This window comes from Centroberyx gerrardi, chromosome 24, assembly GCF_048128805.1.
Source record: "Centroberyx gerrardi isolate f3 chromosome 24, fCenGer3.hap1.cur.20231027, whole genome shotgun sequence".
Lineage (NCBI taxonomy): Eukaryota > Metazoa > Chordata > Actinopteri > Beryciformes > Berycidae > Centroberyx > Centroberyx gerrardi.
Genome location: NC_136020.1, coordinates 3,660,718 through 3,688,683, shown reverse-complemented (window position 1 = coordinate 3,688,683; position 27,966 = coordinate 3,660,718). Strand labels below are relative to the sequence as shown.

Below are 27,966 nucleotides of genomic sequence, written 5' to 3'. Positions count from 1 at the left end.
AATCTAAATATTCAACAAGTTACGTAATCATACATCGAGTAGAAAATAATTTTTCTCTAGTCCATTGAACATCGAGCTGGCTGTGCAATTGTCATTTTGTGATGCGCAGACCAGTAGATCGGTAGCATTGTACCCAATCCGACAGAGGTTCCTATTGCGGAAACGAAAGTGAGACTGGCATATTGCCCCTGATCACCTTTGGATTCCACTGGACACACTGTTCTTACTGTAGGTAAGGCCAAGTAATAAATCCATAACCCACGACAGGCCGTAATATATTGACATTAAATCAATCAAATTAAACACACACACAACCACCGGCACAAGTAAATTGTCAACCTGTAGGAAATGCTGTAGACTGTTTTGAATGAAAGCTGCACCCTGACATAAATGTTTTGTTTGCTCGATTTTTTTTAAAGGAACAATCAGTAATATTTTACTGGCTCGTTGCACAAAATGACCATAGCATATCAGTGGGGGATCGCAAATGTTGTTGATCAGTGCCAGTCACTCCACTGTTACCTCTATGACTGCTGAGATTTCAAGCTTTCTAAACAAGCAGTCCGGTCCGTACTCTCCGTTTTGGTGGAAATGCACCATACCCTCAGGCATTTCAATATATGCCCAAGCTCCGCCTCCTGAACTACCCCCCGCCCCCCCTCCTCCCAGGACACCGCTGCAACGAAGCCAAAAAAAAGCCTTGTTCTAAAGCCAAAAAGGCCAAAGACAAAGCCCGCTCCAAAACCTGAGTGAACATTGCTGTGGCATCTCAAAGGTGGAGGGAGCTTAGGACTCTGAGAAACTTCAAGACCGATGCTAACGTTAGTCACCCAAGCTAGCTAGCTAACGTTTCTTGTTTACATAGCAAATGTTAGCTCGCCACAGCTTCGCTGTGTCACATTGCTTACTAGTTGCTATGCCAACCATCACTTCTGGTTGAAAACAACAGATTCTGATTTTCTGATTGACGCAAAGTTTGACATTTTTCAAAGTATTCGTCACACCGTTGTGAACGTATCCACTGTCTACGAGAGGGTGTTGTATTTATACTCCATTACGGAGGTCCTCCATTGACTTGAATGATTTCCGGCATAGCCAACGGAACTAGCGTACGTCAGTTGTGTACGAGGTGTGAGACTAGTGGAGGACACACGTTTGCCAATGTTGTTGTAGTTCCTATGGCTGCCATTAGATGTTACTAAAGAGTCCATATTATTGATTGTTCCTTTAACTCCTGAAAACATCTGCAGGTTGCACATAATTAGGGGAAAATTTTATGTTTACTATCCAATCTTTTCTGTTATTTCATGTTTTATACTGTTCAACATTCATGCTCATAATAAAAGTAGTGTTATTTAATACCATTTTGATTGATTCTCTAATTATAGTTCAATTTTTCTTATTTTTTAAGCGTAGTATGAAGAGTCAACGATCTGAATGGGGGACAAAATCTGAACTCATTGGTTGGTGTCCTAGAGTGATGTACTTTTCATAAAGTGTAATTTATCTTGGAAAACCAAATACCATCATCAACCATCAACCACCATCAAATATCGTCATACCGTCAAAAACATGAAAAATATTGTGATATGATATTTTGGCCATATTGCCCAGCCCTAAGTTCTAGTGACTTGTTGATTGTGTTGCTCGCAGTCTGAACGCACAGTAAGGGTCACTTCCAACTTTTTGAGACTATAACGTTTTAATGCCTCAGTTATATTCAATCTTAGGTCTTTGCCTGTTCTCAGACTTTGTCCCTGCTGGCCACCGTACACTCTAGCAAATCAAAGCATAAAATGGCTCTATATCAAACAGGCTCCTGATTGGCTGCCTGTTTCACTGCTCTACACAAAGCAGTAGCATCTAAACTTCCTGGATGGTTAACTAGTCTAACATTACCAGAAACTTAATGTTATTCCCATGTGTCAACACATCACAGGTGTGAGGCCGCCAAAAGAAGGCAGGTAAAGTTGTTTTTAGTTTACCAGTCCTTGGCAGGTCAGCTAAGTTAATTTCAGACACTGGTCACCACTAAACATTCAGATGGGAAATGTTATTTGCGGTTTTATTACCTCTGGTCCATTAAAAGGTACCAGGGAATGTAATATGTAGAATTACAGGGCTGGGGTCCAGGTTGATCTCTGATTTGTGATTTTGGCATGTCTCTTCCACAGAACCTGATTGGTTTCTGAGGATGGGGGGGGGGGGCAAAAGTGTGTAAAATCTGTTGAGGTTTTAGTTCTACAGTAGGTCACTCAGGTAAACAGGGCTTGGCCTCTGTGAGGGGTTGGTTCTTGCACACCTTTGTCCACATTTTGACGCTCTTATTGTTGCTCTCATGTCTGAGACATGAGCATCCAACACTGTGTTGGCTTTGGTTCGAAATTATGTTTTTATTTGTTCATTATCTATTCTATTGTTTTTTTTCCCTTTTATTTTTGCATTGTAGGCTACTCATTGAAGGGAAGGGGTGCTTTATTCTCATACAGCTATGATTTCATGGTGATGAAGTGCAAGCGACATACAGTAGACAATAGGCCAAAAACACAATTTCTCTTCCTCATGTTCCCTCAAGAGATTAAAGACGATTAACATTGAGATTCTTTAAGTTCTACATGAATAAATGCTTACTATTAACATAAAACACCAGTGAGCAGAACAATAAATGTGCAGCATCATGGTCTGATGTCTGCCGTCTTGTGGGTCTACTGTACATATCACATCTATGGCTATGACAATACAGGATTGACTAAGGTTTGGGACTATGTGGCAAAAAAAAATGCTTTGAGGAAGAAACCAGCTGTAGGCCTAATTGATTTTTTTTTTTTTTTTTTTTAATGTATTTATTGATTGTGTCCCACTGTGTTTCCTGGTACATTTTCTTAACAAAGCTGCACAAAATTTTAAAGCATGCATTGTCCTATCAGTTGGGTTGAAGATCACCGGTCTGCCTTCTAGGCATTGACCGTCATTGAATGAGTTGTGTGGCTGTTGTGCCTCTGTATTGTTGCTGTTGTTGTCAATAGACAGTATAGAAGCAGGTCTGGATGAATTCCACTTATGAGACAAATAAAATTTTTATACGGTGTTTAATGACGTTGCTGTTTAGTTTTTTGGGGGGGGGTTTTAAGAAAACGAATAGCCCCTATATAGCAAAAGTGAAATGAAACTCTTTGCTATCTGATTACTCTATTTGATTTGCTGCTGACATTTGCTGACTTTTAGTGGGTAATGCTTGAAATTTTGAGCGCAAAATTACAATTATTTGGGTGATATCCAAAGGACAACAGATGAAGAGAAGTTAAGTACCGTAACCTTAGCTACATTTCAGCAAAAACTTAAACTCCTCTCAGTAAAGTAGTCTAGCTCGAATGTCAAGGAAGGTGGTAGGTAGGCAGACTCAGCAGACATCTTGATTTCGCAGAGGTGAATATTTATTTACAGTGCTCTCCATTACACGTGTAACTCAGGCAAAATAACAAAAAAACACAAGGAAAATAACTCATAATAAATCAAACAAAAGGCACGTGTTTGTGGCAGCACGGCCTCACCTCTCCTCCCGAGGAGCAAAAACCCATCTGACTATATAGGGTGTTCAATTCTGACTGCTTCAGCCAGTACCATAACAACGAGGTTAACCTACACAGTAACTTTTAGTAAATTACTAAATGGCTCTATAAAAGGTAAGTAATCCTAACACATTACTTTAGAATGCATCAAACAAACAAAAGAAACATTCCTACAAAAAAGAAAACCCTTCCACTTGGTTTGGCCCAGTGATGTCAGCATGACATCACCAATACCATAAAAATCAGGAAATGCTGGGCGGGCCCCTCCCAGACAGTAGTCCCGCATGGTGGGTCTGAACAGGAAGGAACAAACAATGGTAAGTATGAACAAAGAAACAAACGATTAAACAATGTTCCAACCTGCAACATAATAAAGGTAACTGAAACTAACTTATGGCTGTGTGTTTGCTTTAACCTACTCATGTGCTTTGATGTGAACTGTAACATAATGCTAACACAAACAACCCCGGGATAGTAAGTGATGCAATGTTACAATAGCAATGGTAAATTATAACCACATGAACACATGCAGAAATAAGATGGTGTACTGTATAAGATGAACATGTAAGGGACAAGTGGTGAGTAAAGGAGAGTTCTCACCCACTTTGTCACCCCCCCCCCCCCCCCCCCCCCCCTTAAGACAGTCACTCCTCAAAGGAACTGGACAGGAAGTCAGCCACAACATTCTGGTGTCCTGGTCTGTACTGGATCCTGAAACAATATGGTTGTAGGGACAGATACCACCTGGTAATCCTTGCATTGGAATCTTTCATTCTGTTCATCCACTCCAATGACCGATGGTCAGTCTCCAACACAAATTCGTCACCCATTAAATAATACTTCAAAGTGTCCAGGGCCCATTTTACCGCCAAGGCTTCTTTCTCAGTAGAATACCTTGTTTCCCTTGGGAAGAGCTTGCGGCTTATGTACTGCACTGGCCTCTGGTCCTCTCCCTTGCCCTGCAGCAACACATCTCTAAGTCCCACCCCAGCAGCATCTGTCTGCACAGTAAATGGACGGGTGAAATCTGGACACTGCAACACAGGCTCATTACACAAACAGTTTTTAAGGTCCACAAAAGCAGCATCACACTCTGGAGTCCATTTGACCTTGATAGGGCTGGATTTACGGGTCAGGTCACTAAGAACAGCTGACCTGGCAGAGAAATTGGGGATGAAGCGGCGGTACCAACCAGCCAAACCCAGGAATGATTTTACCTTCCTCTTGGTGGTTGGAGGAGGATAAGCCGCAAGGGCTTCAGTCTTACTCACTTGAGGGTGGATGACCCCTCCCCCGATGATGTATCCAAGGTACTCCACCTCTGTCTTGGCGATGTGACATTTGCGTGCGTTGATGACCAGTCCAGCTTTATGGATCCGTTGAAGGACATCAGAGAGGTGTTGAATGTGATCCTCCCATGTCTCACTGAACACCATAATGTCATCAATGTATGCCGCAGCGTAGCCATCAGCTCCTCTCAGGACTTCATCCACCAGCCTCTGGAACGTAGCTGGAGCTCCGTGCAGTCCAAAGGGCATTGTTTTGAAACGATAAAGTCCACTAGGGACCCTAAACCTTGTTAAGTCTTTAGAAGACTCAGTCAATGGCACCTGCCAATACCCTTTACAAAGGTCCAGTGTTGTAAGATACTTGGCATTTCCCAAGCGCTCAACCAACTCCTCTACTCTTGGCATTGGGTAGGCATCAAAAGCAGAAACAGCATTCAGTTTAGAAAAATTTATACAAAATCTCTGTTTTATGTCATCTTTCTTGGGGACCAGCACCACTGGACTACACCACTCACCTCTAGATGGCTCAATGACCCCCATGGCAAGCATGTCTTCCACCTCCTGCTTCAGAGCAGGCATCAGCTTAGCTGGAGCCCTGGAGGTGGTGTCCCTAATGGATTGTTGGTTGGGACAACAGAGCCGTATGTCATGTTGGATGATGTTGATCTGGCATGTACAGTTCATAGGTGACAGGACCTACTCTTTCTGTTGATCACATAGGGCCCCTGCCACTTAGCTAAGAGACCATTCTCTGATGTTGGAAGAAGAAGCAGAACTTTCTGGCCCTCTTGGAAGAACCTCTGGCGAGCCACTTTGTCATAGCTCTGTTTTTCACGCTGCTGAGCACTGACCAGATGAGTGTTGGCCAGCTCCTGGAACTGTTCAAGCTTGTCTCTCATCTTCAATACATAAGAGAGAACACTGCATTGTTTTTCAGGTTTTGGTCCCTCCCAGGCCTCCTTCAGCACATCCAGCGGACCCCATACTGCATGACCATACAGGAACTGGAATGGAGAAAAACCTCTCTGTAGGCAAAAAGTAGAAAGGGGAGCCATTGGTCCCAGTCTGTCCCCGAGTCTTCCACAAACTTCCTCAGCAGGATTTGAGGGTTTTGTTGAAACGTTCAACAAGGCCGTCCGTCTGCGGGAGATAGGGACTGGTCTTGACTCCTCTGATCCTCTGCTGGGGATCAGAGGAGTCAAGGCCGTCCGTCTGCGGGTGATAGGGACTGGTCTTGACTCCTCTGATCCCCAGCAGTTTGTAGACTTCCCTCAGGAAGTTAGAGGTGAAATTGAAACCCTGATCAGTAATGATTTCTTCGGGGATCCCAACCCTCGAGAACATTTGTATTAGACAGTTTGCAATCTGGCGGGCCTTGACCTTTCTTAGGGGGAATGCCTCAGGATATCTTGTAGCGTAGTCACACACTACCAAAATATACCTGCACTGCTCCTCTCCAGTGAGCCTACAATGTCCATGGCGATGCGGGAGAAAGGGGTGTCTATAACTGGCATGGTGATAAGTGGAGCCCTGTCACCCTTCCTACCTGGTGCTGTTAACTGGCACTGTGGACATGATTTGCAAAACTGAACTGTGTCAGCAATCTGCTGTGGCCAATAAAAGCAAGTCGCCATTCTGGAGAAGGTTTTTAGTTGGCCTAAGTGACCTGCCCAAGGTACAGAATGAGCTAGCTGCAAGACTGTGGGCCTCAATCTCTTGGGAACAACCAACTGGTCTCCCACCCTGCTGCGATGATACAGTTGCTCACCCTTTAGGAGAAATACCTCCCTGACTCTCTCTGTGACCTCAGTTGAGATAGGGACACACTTTGAAAATAGGGGCGCTAGAGAGGGGTCCTGCCTTTGAAGCTGGGCTATATCACTAGGTATGACCATTAGCTCATCACGTTCTGGAACTGGCTCAACAATCTTTGTTCCCCTCACCTTATCCTGTCTCCTCTGCATTCTGCTCTTCCTTGCCCAACACTGTCTGGATCCCTCAACATCAGGAACTTCACTGCCTGCAAAAGGTAACTCACTCCAACCTAGACCTGGCTCTGAGTGGTGCTCACTATGTTTGGACCTGGTGACTGCAATCATACCCTCACAACACTGGGATCCTTTTCCTTCCCCCTGGCTATCAAATCCCGAAGGATGGGCAGATCCCTGCCTAACACAACTTGGTAAGGAAGTGTACCCATTACTCCCACTGATAGAAAGTACTGCTGGCCCTCAACTTGAATATTGATATCGGCTAAGGGGTAGTCTACATTGTCACCATGAACACACCAAACTTTAACTTTACCACTGAAGGTGACATCCCTAGGGAGAGAATCCTGCCTGACAAGAGTGCGATCACTACCTGAATCTAAGAGGGCAACACACGGCTTTTCCTCAATAAAAAGCTAGCTCCTCAACTTCCTCTTGCTGACAATACAAAGACTCTGGTGAAAAGCTCATGTATGTTTTACTAACCTGCTGACCTGGACATTCTGCCATAAAGTGACCTGTGCGACCGCAGGAGTGACATACTGAGGGGCCTCTGTGCTTAAATTCCCTAACCCGGCTGCTGGTTGTACTCGGGGAACCTTGCTTTGAGTTCCTGAACCTGTGCCCATTCCCACCCTCTGTCTTAGCCGATGATGGAGGGGCTGGACTGGGTCTGGGAGTGATATAGCTTTTTAGTGGGCGTCGGGTGGCCAGGAAAGCTTCGGCCATCTCTGCAGCTTCCTTTGATGTGGTTGGGTAGAGTTCTTTTACCCAGGTGGGAAGGTCGGGGTTGAGGACTCTCAGGAACTGCTCCATCACGATAGCATCTCCTATTTGCTCCTTCGTTTTTTTCGGGACCATCCACTTGTCATACAGGTCTTTCAGGCGTGTCTGCAACTCTTTGGGGGTCTCATCTGCCTCCACCGTAGTGGAGCGGAACCTCATTCGGTAAGTCTCTGCTCTTATTTCAAATTTCTCAAGAACGGCACTCTTCACCTTTGCATAGTCCATAGTCTCCTCCCTGTCCATAGCCACATAAGCAGCTCGTGCCTTACCACTGAGAATTGGAGCAAGATGTAGTGCCCACTCCTCCTGTGGCCACTGGCATGCACTGGCAATTCTCTCAAAAGTTGTTAGGTAGTGTTCAATATCTTCATCTTCATGATACGGCTGCATTTTTGGGCCTTTCCACCCTGGAAACCTCGCCAGACTGGAAGACTGTGCTGCAACAGAGGCCTCCAGGGAGTCTAGTACCGGCAGAAGAGGTTGAGGTACAGGCTGCTCCACAGTAGACCTCAGGAGTGTTCTGGGGTCAGCACCTTCCAACGGCTGCTGGCGCTCCCGGCGTTCTGATTGCACCTCCTGCTGGAGCTGGGTGAATTGGTGCTGGATTCTTTTCCAGCGCTCTTCCTGGCGTTGCCTGTCCTGCTCCCAGTTTGCTTCCCGGACGGTTTGCTGCTGCATCAGGCCCGCAACAGGTTGGAAAGTTCAGCAAGGTTGTGTGGATCAGTAGGTTGCTCACCAACTGCCCCCTGCTGGTTAAGATCATCTGGAGCCTCCTCCCTTGGACAATCCATTGGCACTTGGTGCTTCTTTGGTCTAGTTGATTTCTGCATCGCTGCCTCCTACTGGCCTGGAGCCACCACTGCCACCATTTGACTCTACCTGTCCTATAGACACATTATAATATGTGGGAATTATTCTCATCAAACCTTTTAAAATTAGTAGTGAAATACTATTTATATATTTACTCCCAACAGGCCAATTTGGATTCACAGTGTTCAAAGACTTTGAGAATATAGCTCTTGATGAGCAAACTCTTGTCCTTGATAAGAATCTTTTTTGTTATGGTTATATAACTACACATATAGTACTACAAAACCTTTCAACTGCAGGCATATGAAAGAGGGACTATAATGTGATTGCACCTAAGGCAAAACATTTGGTCTGTTTTACATAGTCACCCAAAATGACTTCCTTCTTTCTACTGAAGAACTATGCCTTATTGTTCTGGATGAGGATAAGCAGATAATTGTAACAGATTGGAGGGTAGATGGCAAATGACACCGTTTGAAGTAGGCGAATTTCAGTAGGAGTATTATCAACAGGCAGAATCCACTTGTACAGGTACATTCTGCGAAGAGACAGTAAGTACCAGGCTGCATTCCATGTTCCTGTAATCCAATGTTTTGGATTATTGCCTAGCAGTTGCCATATCAGGTGCAAGGTCACGTATGTAAATGAATGAAAGCTGAATAACGAGCAGTGTTGCACCTCTCAGAGCAGAGTAAGTACCTTACTGGGCCAAGTGTCAGTGCTGTAAAGCTCTCTTAAGACCACTAGTGCGATTCACTGTAAGCCTCTTAGCATTGACTTGTTTGCAACATTTAGAGTATTTTCACCTGTTTGCTATGCTCTACACAAGCATAAACAAAACCTTCAACATCTAAAAAGACATTTATGCAAACATTTTTGCACCTGCTAAAATGATATTTGTCACGTTAGTGTCAGTTGAACAACCCCAGGTGAAAATGATTAAGCATAGTTAGCAAGCGCTGAACTGGGGGTGGCTTCTGCTGGTTTAGGTTCAAGAGGGAATACTTTACCACTAATGAGTCAAGGGTGGAGACAGAGTATAATCTCACTGTGCGGAGGATCAAATTAATGTAAGCCTGTCAACAGATTGCATTTCGATGTCTTATTTGCTCAGTGTCACGTGGGGCCAAGGCAGCTCATCATTCCCCACAGCAGATATTTTAACGTTTAACTCGTCTATAAAACGGCATCATCCTGCTGTACTTTACTTAAATACTGTACTAAAGTACAATTTTGAGGTACTGGCACTTTACTTGAGTGTTTCCATTTTGTGAGATTCATACTTTTACTCCACTATATTTCAGAGGGCTATAGTGACTATAGAGGGCTATAGTTACTAGTTACTTTGCAAAATAACGTTTTACATACAAAACATATAAAATAAACTCATAAAATATGTTGCATTGTTAGAGTTTAAACAGTATATGGAGCAGTTAGACCTACAACATTAAAATACTTCTTACAGGTTAATGTTTCAATAATTTAACACTCTGAAAGAATGAGGACTTTAACTTTTGATACTTAAGTACATTTTACTGCTAATACTTCTATACTTTCACTTGAGTAAAATTTTGATTGCAGGACTTTTACTTTTAATGGAGTATTTCTACATTATGGTATTGCTACTTTTACTTAAGTAAAGGATTTGAGTACTTTGAGTACTGCATACAGATGGACAAGAGGAACACCAGCAGTCACAATGATACTGCTTCCAATGCTCCCACATTTATTGAACTATTGTACAAAGTTTTGACTCTAGGTCTTCATCAGGTGTGTGATCAGCCTGAGAATGGAACCCTGGGGAACTCCCATTGACATGTAATAGGTGAGACAGTGCCACAGGTTGCACATGCTGTACTCAGACTCAGTCAGATTATTACTGTAGCTCCTAAACTAGGCCAGACAGTCTTGTACAAATCCTATAGGTCATCGAATCTCTTGAGTAGGTTAAGATGATTCGCAGAGTAAAGAGCTTTTGCTGTGTCAGTGAAAACAGCCACATTGTCTTCTTTACTGTAAATTATTATATTATTCAGTGCCTTGATTATTGCAGAGATACAACCATGGCCATCTTGAAAACCAGGTTGCATGTCAATGAGTATCCTGTTGGGTTTAACAACTTGATTACCAGTTAATCAAAGAGTACAGCACTGCTACACTGCAGTCATGTAGTTGAACTAGTTCTGTTGGCACCAGCTTAGGTGCTGTGCCATCTGCTGTCACCATCAGTGAAATCAAAGAACCACACCCTGCCTTTCATTTGCAGGTCTGGATGTATTTTAGCCTGGTAAGACCATCCTGATCACGTGACCTCACATTCTGTTTCGCTCCACGGATCAGTCTGGACTTCTAGCCGCCCACATCGATTTCAGTGGGCGGGAGTACTTGCCTTGACAGACAAACTCCTTCAGCCAATCAGTGAATCCAAATTCAAATCCAGTCGGAAGAACGGCAAAAACGTCTTTTCCGCCAAGAAACTCCGCTAGTGCATACTCTTGTTCTTGTTTAATTGTTATTGAGTCTATTTCTGCAATAACTGCACTTATGGCTGTGTTTACTCTACTAATGTTAACGTTACCGCTCGTTGCTTCGGGAGACGCCATTCACGTCATCAACTACGACGCAGTCCCTGATTGGCCCGGTTACGTCATCAACTACGGAAGTCCCTGATTGGCCCGGTTACATTGTAATTTCAGGAAATCGATGTGGGCGGCTAGAAGTCCAGACTGATCCGTGGAGCGAAACAGAATGTGAGGTCACGTGATCAGGATGGTCTTACCAGGCTAGATCTATTTAGCTTAGAAGCATGAAAGCAATCAGCAAAGTGAGTCAGTTGTTGTTAGGCCAGCTATTCTATAACATATTTTATTTAACAAATGCTAACTTTCTACATTGCTGGAAGTTAAAGCTTCATCAATCAATGGCGTGCTGTTCTTATGGTTTCAGTAATTAAAGATGTTCTTTACACAAACAAGTTTTAATTTTCCAGAAATTGCAATGTAAAAGACATAGCAGGTAAATGACGTTTGAACCTACCTTTCACACTCACGGTACTTCTTACCTACTAACATCAACTAAACTGTCAATTTCACACACACTGTTTAACAACCAATTCAACAATAACAACTTTAACCAAATTATTTCCATAACTTAATTAACACAACTTATTAATGCTGAACAGTGAATGCCGCACGGCATTCTGGGAAACATGGCAATAGCACTCCGGACGCCACAATATTTTGCTTTCCACTTCACACTGATATTGTAATATGTCAATCTTTATATAATATAATATACACTATATCATATCTTATAGTTCCCCACCAGCAATTTTGATAATAGACCATTACTACTATATCATTTCTAAATGTATTTAGATAGTTACCTAAAAAGATATTTTTGTTATAGTGTGTAAAAGAATCTGATTTGTCCCTATATGTGTACTATACCCATAAAAATGGGTATAGTACACATACATACATACATACATACATACATACATACATTTTCTAGGCAGTGATGGTAAGAAAAAATATGGGTTAACTATGACTTCTAGTCCTGGGGCCTATACTACGAAGCAGGATTTGGGGTTAGCGAGCTAGCTTTGCGTTTAACCCTGGCTTTTCGGTCTCACGAAGGTGGTTCACTTTTAACCGGGGTAGATCACCATGGTAACTTATGCTGGACGGCTAACCTGCTCCGGAGCAGGTTAAGTTCAGGGTATCGGATCAAAACGTATGAAAGGCCCGCCTTCTGACCAATCAGCTCTCTTGAAACAGGGAGTCCCCATTCCTACAGGATCCCGGTATGGACAAATATACAAATGAAAATCCCAATAAAAAACTGAAACCTGTTATTTTTGAATGAACAGACAGTAAGAAGTGCTGTTCGCAGGGCGACGTGTTTACAGACCAGTAGAATCACGTTGTTTTCCATGATAACTTATTATATCGGAGATATAGCAGGTAGGCTACTTAATTGACCATATTATTGATGGATTAAAGTTACTGTTGCATATATTAATTGCGCTGACTTTATTTAATTTGTTTCCAACAGTGTTTGGTTCAATGTCGGCTATTCATATTCCATTACCGCAGCCCCGAAGAACATGAGGCCGACTTTATGAATAGACAATCTTTTTACAGCCTCAATGTGTCCACAAACTATTTTATCAATGAAAAATATGCCCACTGTGTCCTAATGACGGGGCAGTTCCTCCAGTAATCCTCTCTAGCCTTGGAAGCAGAAACAACTTACTTTTCGAGGTTATGTTTTGTAATGCTGAGAGTTATTCATTATAAGACTTTGTTCTTCTTGAGAGAAGAACCCAACGTTAGTAGCTATCCATTTCTTTCCGATACCCATGTGTTGAAAATGTCAGCAGGAAATATTAGGGCTTATATCATCCTATAATTAGGTCTATTGTTTATGGCTTTTATTGTTTGATTAGCCTATTTTATTATTTTCGCCTATTTTTAGGCTATTACTTATTTTTATAGTTTTGCGCTTATATTCTATGTCCTTTTCCCCACTGAATCATATTACTTTTGCTGCACAACTATCTAATTTCCCCACGGGGATCAGTAGTTTCATCTTATCTTATCCGAATTGTCTGATCTGGATCTGTCCATGTTGCAAGTGATTGGCTATTTGTTACGAACCCCGCCTCTTTCATGTGAACGCGCTCATAGCTGGATAGGTAAATCCTGGGTTGACAGAGCCAGTTGATATCCAGCTACGTGAGACCGGTTATCAGGATCGCCAATGTTAGGTTTAGTGAAGCCGGCTAACTCAAACATACCCTGACTTTGTTGAACTTGCTTCGTAGTATAGGCCCCTGGTCATCATAAGGGAAACAACCACCAGTATAAAATGAAACATTATTGATTGCCATAGGGAAATATAAACAACATTCAAATATACTTTCAGAAAGTCAGAAAGAGTTAATGGCTTTTTCCCCCTTAAAATCTCTTCTTATCAACTCATCTATTTTTAGCTGTATGGATAGAAATGGATGGGGAACTAACGTTAAAACAGGGGCAACTCTATCCCCCATACACGCCGTTTTCCACCATATAATGAAGCAGCAAGCAGAACTCAATTCAAAAATCTGTCACTTTAATGTTTCCTTGTTGATGGACAAATATAAACACCTAACTTATGGCTTTTGGGGAATTCTTGGGGTCTTCTAGTAAATTCGGCATTCAGGTGATCCACCAAGCAACACTTTACTTCAGTAAAATCTTAGTTTTATTATTGGTTCATACTGCTTGTTACCGCCCCCACGGTGTATTTTGGCGCAAGAGGATTGTGGAAAATAACAGGCGAATCACTACTAAAAATTTAAAAATTCCATGGAACAAGTGCTGTCTGATGTATTGAGCGTATGCCGAATTGAATAGTTGTTCCTAATCATGAATTATCTTAAGTCATGTTTTACAAAGTAGCTACTGTACTTTTCCCCATGCCTTTTGGCGTGAAGGTGTCTCTATTCGAGGAAACGGAACGTATCGGGGAAATTTGACTTGATCGTTCATCATCACATTGGTTCCGCTGGCATGTTTCCAGTCGGACCAAATAACATTGAGCAAAACTGGCTTGCCTCGAGACTTTTAATTTTGAATCCTTTCCACCTAGTTTACATGAAATAACCGAGTCGTTGACAGCTGATAATGGTTGACGTTATATGGTTTTTCGAGGTAGCAAGCTGACAGCTAGCTTACCAGTTCGCTAACATGGACCCAGTGCACAAAGAAATACTCAGGAAACACAGACTGGAGTTGTCAAGTCAGATTTTAGTAAGTGACACGGTTGTTCCATTTATGTATCAGGAGAATATTTTAACGGAGAGTCAAGTTGAAGAAATTGAGTCCCAAATCACGAACAAAAAGAAAACACTGAGACTGCTGGATATCCTGCCTAGCCGCGGTCCGCTCGCCTTCGACACATTTCTGAGGTCGCTAGAAGAGTTCAGCTGGCTGAGAGACAAAATACTGCAGGAGCTCCAGTCACACCGTGCAGCTGGACTGAGTTCAAAAGGTGAGGCTTTAAAGGGGAAATCCACCGTACAGCACATGCCATTTATGTTGTTCTTATGAGATGGTATAGTTAAGTAACTTATGAACAGAAACGAAACACGACTCTCTTGATGGAGTTACTTAAGGAGAAATACTGGATATTCCTCACTGACACTCTCAATTGGAGATAACACCAGGTTGAAATTAATGGGCATATTGTCACATTTTTATGGTCATACCTGATAGCTATCAGCCCCCCACACTTTGGTAGCAAATGTTCCATCCCATAATACACTCCCATTTAACAATACATGCCAAAAAATATACAAATCACATTTGTATATCAAAATCCCATTACTTTTATTTTCTGGAAAACTTTGTTTTTAGTAGTTACTTAATGGCATACCAGGGGGCATACATAAAAATCCCAACCAATAATACCACAGATTTTTGAACAATCCCTGGAGGCAAGATGCTTTTGCTTTTAAAATGTCATTTTATTGTGGCAATTAAATTGGCTAATGCACCAACCCAGATTGCTGAAAATCAGACACCATGACCCATTCACTGCTCTATGCTGCTGGTTCCCCTCTCCCACCCCCCCCCACCCCCTCACCAACAACCACAGCAGCTACATGTATAGTATATACTGCAATTACGGGGTGTCATTTTTGTAGATTCAGGGTAGTGTAGATGAGTATAATTCTGATCAGTGTTGACAGTGGGTGTGGAGGGGTGTGGTTGTGGACACCAAAAACTTCCTGTCGATCCTTCGTGGGTTTAAGTGGAACAGGTCATCAGGCCTATTCCAAGTCGGAGGCACTTGTTTGACTGTGTTCAGCTAGCCAGACTGTAATATGACCTCAAAATGTGATGATATGTTACTCTCCGGTGGTGTTTTGGAAAACGTCTTACTGCTACAGATCCAGCCCTTATGCGTAGATGCAAGAGACGGAGCCGCAATTAGAAACTGTATTCATTCTGACCAGTTAAGGAGTTGGGTGAGAGTTTTGTTGCCTTGGCAACAGTACTGGATTTTTACGGGACTCGCGCCTCTTGTTTTCATCTCAACCCAAGCTCTCCATTGATCATACCTGTGTTGGTGATATAATAACTAATAATAATTTTTTTAATTTTTTTTTTTACTTTGATTCAACTCTTAACTTCTCTTTCAAAAATAGTTAAAATCACAATCCGGCTATGTCAACCAAGCATAATTTACTGAAGGGACTGAAAGGCAGATTGAAGATGTGATATTTTTCCCCTTCACACAGCTGTCTTAACATCTAATGCTTAAATATAAACAGATTCACAGGACCAGAACAAATTATGCTAGCAGTTGAGATAGTAAGTATCAAGGTGGTTGTAGATAATTGACACAGAATAGTTACACTTCAGCCAGTTGGCCAGTTGACATTCTTTCTCATTTTGTTTTGATAATTTTATACTTTGATAACTGATGTCAACTGATGCATATAAACTGCGGAGCACATAGCAATAATGGACTGACTAACACAGCATTATATTCAATATATTCTTCCATGTACGCCTCTTTCCATGGCAACCTGTTGTAAAGGTCATTGCAATTAGTGTACCATTTTTCAAAGAGTTTTATTCCTCTGAAGGGCTGAGAAGGTTTTATTATTTTATATTTGTATCATTTTATAGTCTGCCAGGGGGGGAATCTGGCATTACTCACTGCTTCTCAAGCTCAGGTACTGTCAATTTCAATAAAATCTAGCCTAATTAAATCAACCCGTTATCGTAATCCCACCTCCTAAAATTTAATGTAGTTTGCTCCTTAGCCAGCAGCTTTATCTCCTCTTCTGTGACCAGACAAGGCTTTGTGCAACTTGTCCCAGCAATCGATAACCTGTGTGTGACTTGCATAAGTTTACCACGGCAATAAAAATCTTAAGTACCGCTCGCATGGCCAGACACACTATTGTTATCAGATGAAGTAAAGACTAAGCTGCTTTCCTAGGTCGTTTCCTAGTATTGTTGGGAAACAGGGCAGGAGAATGTGGCCCGTCCCTCGCTGCTGTGGACCGGGAATTGGAGGTATGCCATACCGATTATGGGCCATAAATTCATGACGGAGCAGGCAGGGCTGTGTGCTTGTTTTCCTGGCGGGCATCGCTCAGGCCAGCCAACCCCCCTTCTTTTATTGCCTGCCTCCTGCTTTCCAGGAATCTTGGCAGGAGCAGCCTCTCCCTATTAGAGCTGCAGAACCTGATGTTTGAGGCCCAGAGAGATCCTGGCAGTGGACTAGTCACATGCTCAGGAGCCATATTAATGCCCAAAACCTGATGTGGCTTCTTTTTTTTTGTCCATTTTGGATTTACTTTTTAACAGCTTGACTTGCCAGCATCAGATGAAATTGGCTTTCTGCCAGGGTGAGACAGATCTGAAGAGGTTACATTTATTTTTACAAGGCAATTCTGTACAGAATAGTCCACAAAGCTCCAGTATGTTTTGGGTTTTTTTTCAGGCTGTGTTTTTCTCTGAGAAGCCAAGGGAGTCAGATGAGGGGAGTTGAAAGTCAGCTGTCTCTCACTCTTCCCTAGGAGTTAAACAAGGAATTAAGCTGTTATTCATCTAAACAGGTTAAGGTTGTGGTTCATACCCTCTCTCCACATACATGACCATGTGACAGTGATTCTCTATAGTATTGTGGCAGTCTGAGGTACACCTCAGACCTCAATCTGCCAACTAAAAGAGTTTGACAAGGGCCCAAGTGCTCATTTAGACATGGGCTATGTTTACATGTGCACAATAATGCAACTATTGCCAATACAATGAAGACAATAGTGCGATTAAGCCGTTTAGTAACGTGATTCGATAAAATGACACCTCCACTAATAATCTAGTTTACATGTGATGTGGTTATTGCGAGTATCGGACAACATGAGCTACGTCATCAGCTACACACAAGCAACTTGACCACACTTAAAGAAATGTAATTAATGCCAGTAAAATCACACTTACAGCTGCATTATGCAAGATTTTTATGTAAAAATGTAGTCTACCCATCTTATCAGCCTAAATCACAAAGTGGTGCTGCAACAAAAAAGCGTCTCATCCCCCTAATTGAGACCCCATAAAAAGCAGTGAGTGAGCGCTCCGTCCAGAGAAAGCTAGACTCAAGATGGCCAAGGTCCGCAGTTTACTGACACCACATTACATGATTTCTGGGTAATGAAGTCCTTCAAATTCAGTTTTCTCTCACTGCCACATGGGCCCAACAAAGTGAGAAGTTGCCTAGCGTTGCTTTAAAAAAAATGGGATGAAAGTGTGTCCATGTTCTGACTGGTCTCTATTAATGCTGCTAAAATCAGAGTACTCCACATATGTTACTGTGATTACGCTAGCGCAATTGCAGTAACCTAATCAGAGTATGGTGTTTACATGGGTTCTGCCTTAGTCACATTATTGCCTTAATTGCATTACTATCATGTCTTTTGTGTGCATGTAAACATGGTTATTGTAAGAAAAGTCTTGCACTGATGGTTTTTATTCTTCTCAATTCTGTGAACTTTTTTGATAAGATTTATGTGATGTCACCCCCTAACCCTTACCTTTATTTCTAGTCCTTTATACTTATCTCTAGACCAGTGGTTCTCAACCTTTTTTGGGCCAGCACCCCCCTATCCATTATCCAGGTCCCTTACTGCCCCCCATCAAATAAAATGTAGGCTAATTGTCTTCCCTGAATATTAATGTTGATTATTATCCTGTTCATTATTATGATTATTATTATGCTGATTATTATTATTGTTATTATTTATATAATTTATTATATTTATATTAGGTCTATATATTTATTCTTTATTTATATTCTTATTATGTTATTATTGTTATTATTATTATTAGTAGTAGTAGTAATAGTAGTAGTAGTAGTATGATTATTATTCTGTGGTATATCATTAAAAAGCATGTCATTGAATGCCAAATAACAGATTTGCGCGGGTCACATATGTCACATAGCCTATGTCACATATTATGCAGCATGTAACTTTTTGGCATTAAATAGGGCAGAATTAATTTAGCAGATTTTTGAATGGAGTTTGGTCTGACATTGTTTTGTGCTATTCCAGGCAAATTAAACCTAGTAAATGTCCCACGTTTTGGGATTTCACATTTCCTTTTATTCATAGGCTTATTAAAGATGTAGACTCCAGTAGAATTCTAGAATGTTGCTGCAGTTCACTGGGAATTCTCACTTAAATAAGCATTTTCTTGCTCATTCCAAACAAACAGCTATATCTCAAAAATAAAAAGAAATTGACAATCACAAGTTTTTCCATTTAAAAAAAACACAACTTTCCCTTTAATTTGGTACCAAATACATGGCAAGGCGATTCAGGGCGTCTCCTTACTTAAGTGTCATTCACAGTATGACAACAAAACAGATCTTTCCTATCTTGGCTAACGATAAGCTTTCAAAATCAATACAAAACCTCCAGCGCTTCAGCCCACACAGTAATAAGATCAGACAGTAACAGTCGCCAAACAAATATGGAAATATGGTTTTACAATGTTGCAGACCACATTCTTTTGCAAGTAGTTGCAAGTTTCAACTCGTCTCGTCGTGAATCTTTGGTGTAAACTCGCCTTAAACAAACGCCCCCCAAGAACACCTCAACGCCCCCCTTTCATAAATATTGCTTCCAGCGCCCCCCGACGTTCTCTGAACGCCCCCTGGGGGGGCGGTACCGCCCCCGTTGAGAAACACTACTCTAGACCTTGTGTTGTGCAGTATATTTCCTTTTCTCGGCATAGTAAAAAAAAAGACTTCCAGATTTGATCATCCTTGACAGATTCCGTCTTGATTATGTAAAAGTGTACCAGGCCTAAGCCTTGTTTTTCAGGGCTTGTTCTTTGCATGTGTGCGTGTTGGTGTGCATATGAGGTGACGGTGATTGTGTTCATCCGTGTGTGTTTCTGTGTGCGCGCGCCTGCCTGTCTTCCTATTTGCGTCAATGAAAGTGAAAGACAAAACTGACGTCAGACCACCCTCTCTCTTCATACTCATAAAGCAGCAGTTTAAAGAAAAGGCGCACGTTTTGCCAGAAGTGGAGGAAAATCTTGGCTCTTAATTGCAACCAAATCTTGAGGAAAGATGTGAAGTCTGTTTCATTGCACCGAACCTTTGGACCGGAGAACATGTTATTTCAGACTCCTGACTCAATGGCACAGAGCTTAAACTCAGTCATGTGCACTTGCCACATCAAGCCTTCCTTTCAGTGGGATAAGGGGGTTGGATCTGTCCAATGAGAAGACAGTCTGCCAGGACAACGCCTCTCATAGAATCATAGGAAATCAGAAAGCACATTAGGAAAACACAGGTGCACATTTTTGTCTGCGAGCTCTGAAATGCTACTCTGTTTGCATGTAGTGTTGCATTCAGTTATGCTGTTATGATGACAGGAGGACCATGTGATAAAAGGTGGCTGTTCCTTTCCTCACAAGCACCCATACACATAACTTGCCCTCATTTGGTGCTTAACTACCACTAATAAGATAATGGTTATTAGCTTAGAGAGATATGTGAAAGCCTAGTGTGTGTGTGTGTGTGTGTGTGTGTGTGTGTTTGTGTTTCTAGGGTGTTTTGTGATCTTTACATCCAACTGTGAAGCAAGTTCTTACACAAAATGTTGGTATGTCGCAAAAAATAAAATGCAAATTAGATGCGTTTCCATCAGCCGAATTGAAGTGAATAAATAGACTTTCTAAATGTCGGAATGAGTCTTCCAGTATAGCATAAGTATTGGTCAAGTTGTTCTTCAGTGTCAGTTAATGTTGGCCATATTTCTGCTTTCATCTGAGGAGGAAAACAAAGAAATGCACTTGGTGATATTCTAATTCAGTGATTCTCAATCTTTTTCATATCAAGGACCCCAAATGTAGTACATATTAGGGCCATGGACCCCCATTTGAGGAGATTTTGTCTCTCAGACCCAAACCTGAGAATATTTTTACTGTTAGATATGATTTTGTCCAGAATTCCATGACTATCTGTATTGTAGGTAGAGAGATAACAGAGAAACTATAATCAAAATAGTCATTGATCTACATTCTCTAATTGTGTTAACGTCTTGTAAATGAAATAATGCTGAAGTTTAACAATTCATCAATTTGCTGGGGACCCTCTGGAACCCCTTCAAGGACCCCTGGTGGTCCCTGGACCCACATTGAGAACCACTGTTCTAATGCACCAACTCATGGTCAAACAACCACAATTCAGACGTATAGATGTTGTAAACAACAGTATAAAAGTATGATATTCTAATGTACTATCGATATATTATAGGTGTCAAAACTATACTTGGATGATTGAAGTTATTTTTCTCCTTGTCTTGTTGATGAGTTACAGAGGATACAGCCAGACAGTTATGTGTTGTGTAAATCTAGCCTGGCATAACCTTTCATCGCAAACACTATTGATACACTTGTTACAACTGTTATTTGCCTAAAAGGAGGAGTCTAGCAATCGGACACAGAGCAGAGGGTTTTGGTGACGTGAGTTTTGGTTCAGATCAACCATTCAGACACAGCAGGCAAGTCTATATTGTCCAAAGGTGACAGACCGTTTGATCATATGCTGTCATAACAAGCCAAACACCCACAATGTCCTCGGTGCTCAAAACACAAGGGTTTGACTGACATCGTTATTTGAAGGCCGATACTGATACCAGTATTTTTGTACTGATGCTGCTGATACTTGATTTTCAGTATCTTTAAATATGCCAATTTTCTTGTCAAAAAATTCCAAGTATTCAGTGTACTGCCTATAAATGAAGAATTAATTTACAAAAAACACTTTTGAAAAATAAATAAAATGGAACATCAAATGTCACATCAGGTTTTCCAGGTTTTTTCTGTGCTGTGGTCAGGGAGGAACCTCCATCATGTCAGAAGTAAACAACACTGACTGGCCGATATCTGATATTTAACAAAAGGCTAATATAAGCCCCATATATTGGTCTAACCCTAGAACACACACACACTGCTGAACTTTGGCCAACCAATACATGCAGCAACTTATATGATACAGGTGAACCCAAATGTCACACATCACTCAAACCCACTCACCTCAGTTTAACTTGCATGTACCCAGTTACCCAGGGCTAAAGACATGACTTCTACCAGGGCTCAAATACACTGGTAGTTGTTTTCCATCAAGCACCAGCAACAAACAGCAATCCACATCCTTTCGTTTTTTTTTTAAGTATTCATTATCTCAAAAAAAGATTTAGTAGTGTGCTTGTTTAGGCAGAGCACACTCTTATTATCTCACATACTTCTTATTTTTCTATTTCTTCCGGACAAAAGTTGTGCGCGCTACTCCTCCTACAGTTTTTACAGTACATAGACATATGAGACATCAAAATGTGCGGCTCATTTAGGGGAAGTGTGCTATTACTTTTCTAAGATTTGTCGTGTAGTTTTTGCGATATTCGCGATTAAATGCAATTTTTTGCCCCATTCACTTACATGGGATTTTGCTACATTTTGCATAAAAGTATCTGTAGCTCAGAAACCATGGGAACCTACAGTTCCCAAACTGGGTAGATAGGTTCAAACTGTCCCCTCCTACTCTGGTCTAAAAAATTACACCAATTGACCTAATGGTGGCGCTATAACAGCCCTCTTTACGGTTTGGTCCATAACTGGATTCCTTGGGTCATTACGCATCTAACCATATAGGCCACTCCCATTTCCGCCTAACTAGATTTTCCACCATTTTGAATTCTGTCCAAAACAGTTTTTTCGCTACTCTTCCTACAAATTTGGTCCAGTCTTCCCCAAATTTGCCATATAGCATGTCTGGACCGTCCTGCAGAAAAGTGGCGATTTGTTTTTTGATATTCCGTACCGTTTTTATGTTATTGGCTTCCAAAGTTTGATCAAATGTTGTGGGCGGGGCCTGTGTTTTAAAAATTGGTGTAACTCATGAACGCATTATGCTATCCCATCCAAATTTGGAACAATTGTGCATCATGTCTCAGCCAACCTGTAAAATTTGGTGTCATTTCGCCAATTGGGGGTGCTACAGCAACCTTTTACATTTTAAATGATCGTAACTCTGTGACTGTAAATCGTGGAAACAATTACGTTTTCCTTGGATTCTCTTTATTCCCTAGCACCCTAGCAACCACTAGTGACACCCTAGCAACCACCTAGCAAAACCCTAGCAATCACCTAGAAACACCGTAGCGACCACTGGCGAAACCCTACCCGCAACTTAGAAGCACTCTAGCAAAGACCAGTTCAAAGTGACTGTTGCTTGGACGGCAAGCACACTTTAAATTTTCTTCAGAAAATTTAGCCTTTTCTAGTTTTCTTCTACTGTAGATAAGCGCTTAAGGTGAGGCACCACAGATGAAAATGGCGATTTTGGCGATTTTTATGCAAAACACCAAATTTGACCTACTGCTTCTTAACAAAAATATTTTTTTTTAAATGGTAATTTACAGAGGCTTTTTTATTGTCTTTTTCATATCTATTATGGGGTATTTTCACTGTATACATAGTATTTTGTAAATAATTAATCAAAAAAGTTTTATAAAATGTATACACCTTTATAAAATACCAACTATTTAATTATTCTTAAGATTGAAACAGGAAAATGCATTCTGACTTCCACTAAGGAAAAAAAGTGTTCTTGATATAGAACTTTGAGCATTTTCATTTTATTAAATATTAGCTAATTTGAAAATGTTTCTGCAAGTTTACAGCCATTATATTTTCACCTGCTCATTATCCACTGTTTGTTTACTGATGCACTTCTGAAGCTTTAATAAATTGTTGATGTTGCACATATAAGATGCTTCTAATCCTTCTACTTTGACAAAATAAATAAATTAAATGTCAATTAAAACAAAATATGTTTGCATTTCTGTCCATATATTACATAGAAATTTTCATTCTGATTGGATGAAAGGTTTGTTTTTTTTCCTATTCACCTGTGGTGCCATGCCTTAAATAAGATAAGATGTTTTGATTCTTGAATAGCATTTTGACCGATTTGACCTGACAAATCCTTAGTTGGGGACAGTCCAAACTTCGACCAAGGTGTTGTGTTTTTTCTCTGAATGAATATGTGATGTGCAAACTAGATTACACCATCATTAATGGTGAAGTGCTGATTTTTTTTTCTTTTTACTCTGATTTACACTGATTCTTTAACACAACCTTTCCCACAGTAATGCACATACATACTAGTAAAGTTTCATTTTTAAATATTCCTATGCATTCAAATCATATTGAACTCCACTGTAATTTGGAACTTAGGTCAGTTTATTCATTTAGAAGACTGTCAACCCTCATAAGAAAAGGCAAACAAGTGAAAATATTCGAAAGCAGGAAAATAACTGAGGAAAAAACAACACACAGGAAATGAAATATCCCTTCATATCGTCTACATCTTTTTACGACATCTGCCCTTCAGCCTGTTTTCTATTCACCGTAGCTGCCGCTCTCCTCCTTTGTCTCTGTGAGGGTGATTTGATGTTGGATGTCTGCAGCTATAAAGCTTATTTCCTGGAACAGCGGTGAATAGTTCCTTGCCTGCATGCTTGCGGCTGTTACGCAACTAGCAGGTCACTGAGTTGTAAAGAAAGGCAGCTCTCATGGTTGCATGGACTATCAAGTGTGACCAAACACATGCAGGACAAACTTTATTAGATAAACAGATGCCAAGGTTATGTGCGGTGAAAAACTTGTATACACTTTACAATCTCCTGTACAGAGACACAAACACACATTTTCTCTGTGTCACAGAGACCTAAAAGAAAACAAACAAAATGAGTGTTATCAACACAGAAAGATTGCAACATCATACTCTGTTGACGGTGAAAGAACTGATAGTATTTTTTTGTGGGTGTTTCTGGCCAATGAATGGATACCAAATTGCACAACCCCCTGATCAAATTAAAAGTACCTAGTGGTAGGGTTAGACCGATATATCAGTTTGCCGATATATCTGGTCGAAATTGTCCTTTTATTAAAAATTGGATATCAGGAGATATGATGGAGGTTCTTACTTGTTTATCTGTGCAGCTCCAGTGTTCAAACCTGTAATGAATCCTGCCTCACTCTGCCTTAAGGTAACCAACCTAAAATAATCTTATTAGTTTGGCTTTCAGTGATGAGTTTTAGTTAAATTTAAAACTATTAAATATCATTACAAAATATTGCCTATCAGCACCTTCAATACAAAAATATCAGTATCGGTATTGACCTTCAAAAATCCATATAGGTAAATCATGTTATTAGTAGTATAAATATTTTTTGTCGCAGCATCTTTCCCCATCAAATTCTTTTTTTCTCTCTCAGTCCAGGAAAAATGTTCATGAATCTTTCAGATTTGCATAAAAGAACCAAAATTGTTATACATGTACGTTTCGATCCCCTGAACACTTTCAGAATTGGAGCCATCGCAAAAATGTTACCAGTCGGCTTTCCGCCATTACCAGCAAATGGGTTTTCGTGTTTATCTGTTGAACTGACCATGATAGGATTGAGAACATATGTCTACACCTATGTTTGGATGGCCAAGGAATACAAGAGTGTACTAATCGATCGGCCACCGATCATTACCGGATGATAAAAATCTAAATTGCGGGATCAGGAAAGTGGTCCAATATATGTCATAAAAAGTATGAGGTAATTTGCGGCAGTCAGAGAATTGAATAGAAAATTGAATGATATTGTATAAAAAAACAATACAATAAATTTGAAGTTTCAAGAGAACCGAGAACATAATCATTTTACCACTTATGACAATCAGGCATATGGGAAAATTTAATTCATAGTAAAATGGAAATCTTGGTTCTCCTGAAATTGCTTGTTCCATCAAAATGTAAGTATAGACATTTTTTCAACAATCATGCTCAGTTCAACAGATACACAGGAAAACCCACTTGTTGGCAATGGTGGAGAGAAAAATGGCCACCACGGACATCAGGACCATTTTTGTGATAAATAAATTTTCACGGAATCAAGCTGTACATGTATACCAAATTTGGTGCTTTTACGTAAATCTGAACAATTTAGCCTATCTGGCCTATTTCACCTGGACTATCACCATATACCATAAGCCTTCCCTCTTCTTCCTACCTCTTATAATTTTCACCCTCTTTCTCCAGATGACTGGCACATTCCTGAGGCATTTCTCGAGAAGGTTCCCTCGGACCGCGAACTGTCCCGGCTAGCTTCTCGCCTTGGGCCCGAATGGGAGTCGGTTCTCCTGGACTTGGGTCTATCTGCTGAAGCGTTGTTTCGCTGTCGGGCCGACCATTCTCTCAGCACCCATGGGCAGGTACTGGCTGGCCTGGTCCAATGGCGGCGGTCTGAGGGGAAGAAAGCCACGGCTCACCGGCTCGTCCTGAGCCTCCAGGCTGCGGACATCCACCCCTCTATCCTGGAGGAAGTCTTCCAGTGACGGAGAACTCTTGCATCCTTCAGCTTCCAACAGTTTCCAGTTTTCCTTCAGAAACTGGAAAATGTACCCTTCCCTATTCCGATCATTCCAGATCTGCCATGGATTCATAAGCCTTCAAACTTCCTTTTCTTTCTTCCCTAATCTGTCCTGAGTCGGTATTGTTGCGACTGGATGAGGTCAGCCATCTTTGGGACTAAAATACAGGTGTTTCTATTTCAAATCCCTTTTTATGCACACTCTTAAAGTGGGGAAAAAAGGGGACGAAGAGAAAACAAAGCTCATCTCTTCTCGTGTTCACATTGTCTCACTCATTGACTGAAACAGAGCTCAGCACTTTTTCTGGTTCACTTGAGACAAAATGAGACACTAGTCCACTTTCTGTTCCTACTTACATCTCTGTATTCAATTTAGCCCCTTTTTGTTAATTAATAAAACAACAAAATTGTAAAGTTTGACCCCAAAAAAAAACTGAAAGGGGTCCATTATTGAATTTGTTGTCACTTATCCAAGGCTAATCTGACTGGCTAGTCATGGACTCTGATTGGCTACTCATGGATGGTCAGGGCAACCAATCATTCATTTTTCCTCATCTTAAAACAAGTCACTATTGAGCACTCAGAATTTCCTGCAGATGCTGCCTGACTTGTATTTTTATTTGCTTTTTATGTAATTGATCAACAAATTTTATCATCAATTAACTATGGTTCGACTATGAGTTTTTGAAGGCCGAATATGTCTTCAGTGTAATAGTATTATTAGACTGAAGATGCCCATAGCTGATTTTATTTTGTGTCAATATTCAGTATCTTTAAATTGGACCATATTCATGCCAAAAAATACAAGTGTACAATGTTTCCCCCTAGAATTTTATTCTCATCTGGGTGGAAAAGCCTCTGAAACAGCATTTAGACCATCATGGGACACTAAAACTCTCCACTGAAACCCAGACTAATGAAATTCTTTTAGGGTTCTTTTAGGCTCTGTAAGGCACGATGACCCTCCACACCTATTTAATGGAAGGGAAACTCTGAGATCCATTGCTGTCTTAAAATGAAGAATTAATTTACAACAAAAAACATTATGGAACAGTTAAATGAATAAATAAAAGAAAAGATTGGAAAAAAGAAGTGTAAAGAAAACATTCAGATTGTGCTGGTTGTGAGTGTGGCAGAGGTTTGTTGAACTTTCTCAGACATTTTTTTATATTTTGGTTGAAGATACAAGCATATATATTATTTGCCTACAATGTTCTTTTTGATTTCAAATCATCCTCCGGCTAAACTATTCATGATTCATTCCCCTGCACGTGCGTTAATCTGTATTCGATGTGTGTATTCATGCTGCAAGTGGTTGGGTGTCTGGCTTTTCACATTTTCCTGGAATCCCAGAGAAATAAAACTTCACGCTGATGTGTAATGGACTTACTTAGTGCGCTGTAAAACTCCATCAACAGCCCATTGTGCCTGGAAGCAATCAACACCCACATGGCCAACACAGCAACAATGGCTCCTCTCACTATATTTCATTAATTCCTCAACAGCCAGTACCAAGGTTGAGTTTCCCCTGCTAAAGATCAGCTTTCTGTTTGTGTCAAAGTTTTTAAGGTGGTCTGACAAGATTTACAGTCCTTGCAAATTCTATTATTTATAGTGCCTTGTGGGTTTTTTATGTATGTATTCATATAATAATGTAATTTAACCTTGATCACAGCCTTGGTTGAAGTGATTTTTGGGTGCTTTTTTTCTACTGGTTGAAATGTTTGTAAAGTGCAAATGAAATTGAATAAGAAATCAGTTCAGTTCACTTATTGTTGCTGTTGAGTTTTGTTTTTTAGGTTCATGCAGTAAACATCTTTGTTCATGAAATTATACAAAGATGCAAAAACACAGTCTGTTTTCAGCCCAGTTCCAGTGTTGCACGTGATTAGATCCAATGTCCTCATGCTAGTTCTATGAGTTTCTCGGAAAGCGGTGAACTCCGGGTTTATATCCTCTCTTTCTAAGAAACTCTGAAAATATTTAAAGGGTGCTGGCTTTCCCAGCCAGCCGGCCAGCCACC

General features: G+C 40.8%; 2 protein-coding genes across 2 annotated transcripts; one reads left to right on the top strand and one right to left on the bottom strand.

Annotated features, from left to right (window-relative positions):
• Positions 1–5,950: 5,950 nt before the first annotated feature.
• LOC144538139 (uncharacterized) lies at positions 5,951–8,435 on the bottom strand. Its single transcript, XM_078282229.1, has 3 exons — positions 7,333–8,435; positions 6,300–6,423; positions 5,951–6,174 (listed from the first exon to the last, which is right to left on the bottom strand). Exons 1-3 carry the CDS (start codon positions 8,308–8,310, stop codon positions 5,951–5,953), a joined length of 1,326 nt encoding a protein of 441 aa, XP_078138355.1. The 5' UTR covers positions 8,311–8,435.
• Positions 8,436–14,037: 5,602 nt separating this feature from the next.
• On the top strand, positions 14,038–27,328 carry cradd (CARD and death domain containing adaptor protein). The gene is made up of 2 exons (XM_071915786.2): positions 14,038–14,481; positions 25,613–27,328. The coding sequence occupies exons 1-2, from the start codon at positions 14,178–14,180 to the stop codon at positions 25,906–25,908; spliced, it is 600 nt and encodes a 199-aa protein (XP_071771887.1). The 5' UTR covers positions 14,038–14,177; the 3' UTR covers positions 25,909–27,328.
• The last annotated feature ends 638 nt before the right edge of the window (positions 27,329–27,966 follow it).

Excerpts from the sequence above, each read along its gene's own strand:
- LOC144538139 (XM_078282229.1), bottom strand. The coding sequence starts at position 8,310 with ATGCAGCAGCAAACCGTCCGGGAAGCAAACTGGGAGCAGGACAGGCAA. Across the intron at positions 6,424-7,332 it reads CAGAATGTCCAGGTCAGCAG|TGCCAGTTAACAGCACCAGG; the intron begins GTTAGTAAAACA and ends TCATGTCCACAG. Across the intron at positions 6,175-6,299 it reads ACTGGAGAGGAGCAGTGCAG|AAATCATTACTGATCAGGGT; the intron begins GTATATTTTGGT and ends GGATCCCCGAAG.
- cradd (XM_071915786.2), top strand. The coding sequence starts at position 14,178 with ATGGACCCAGTGCACAAAGAAATACTCAGGAAACACAGACTGGAGTTG. Across the intron at positions 14,482-25,612 it reads AGCTGGACTGAGTTCAAAAG|ATGACTGGCACATTCCTGAG; the intron begins GTGAGGCTTTAA and ends CTCTTTCTCCAG.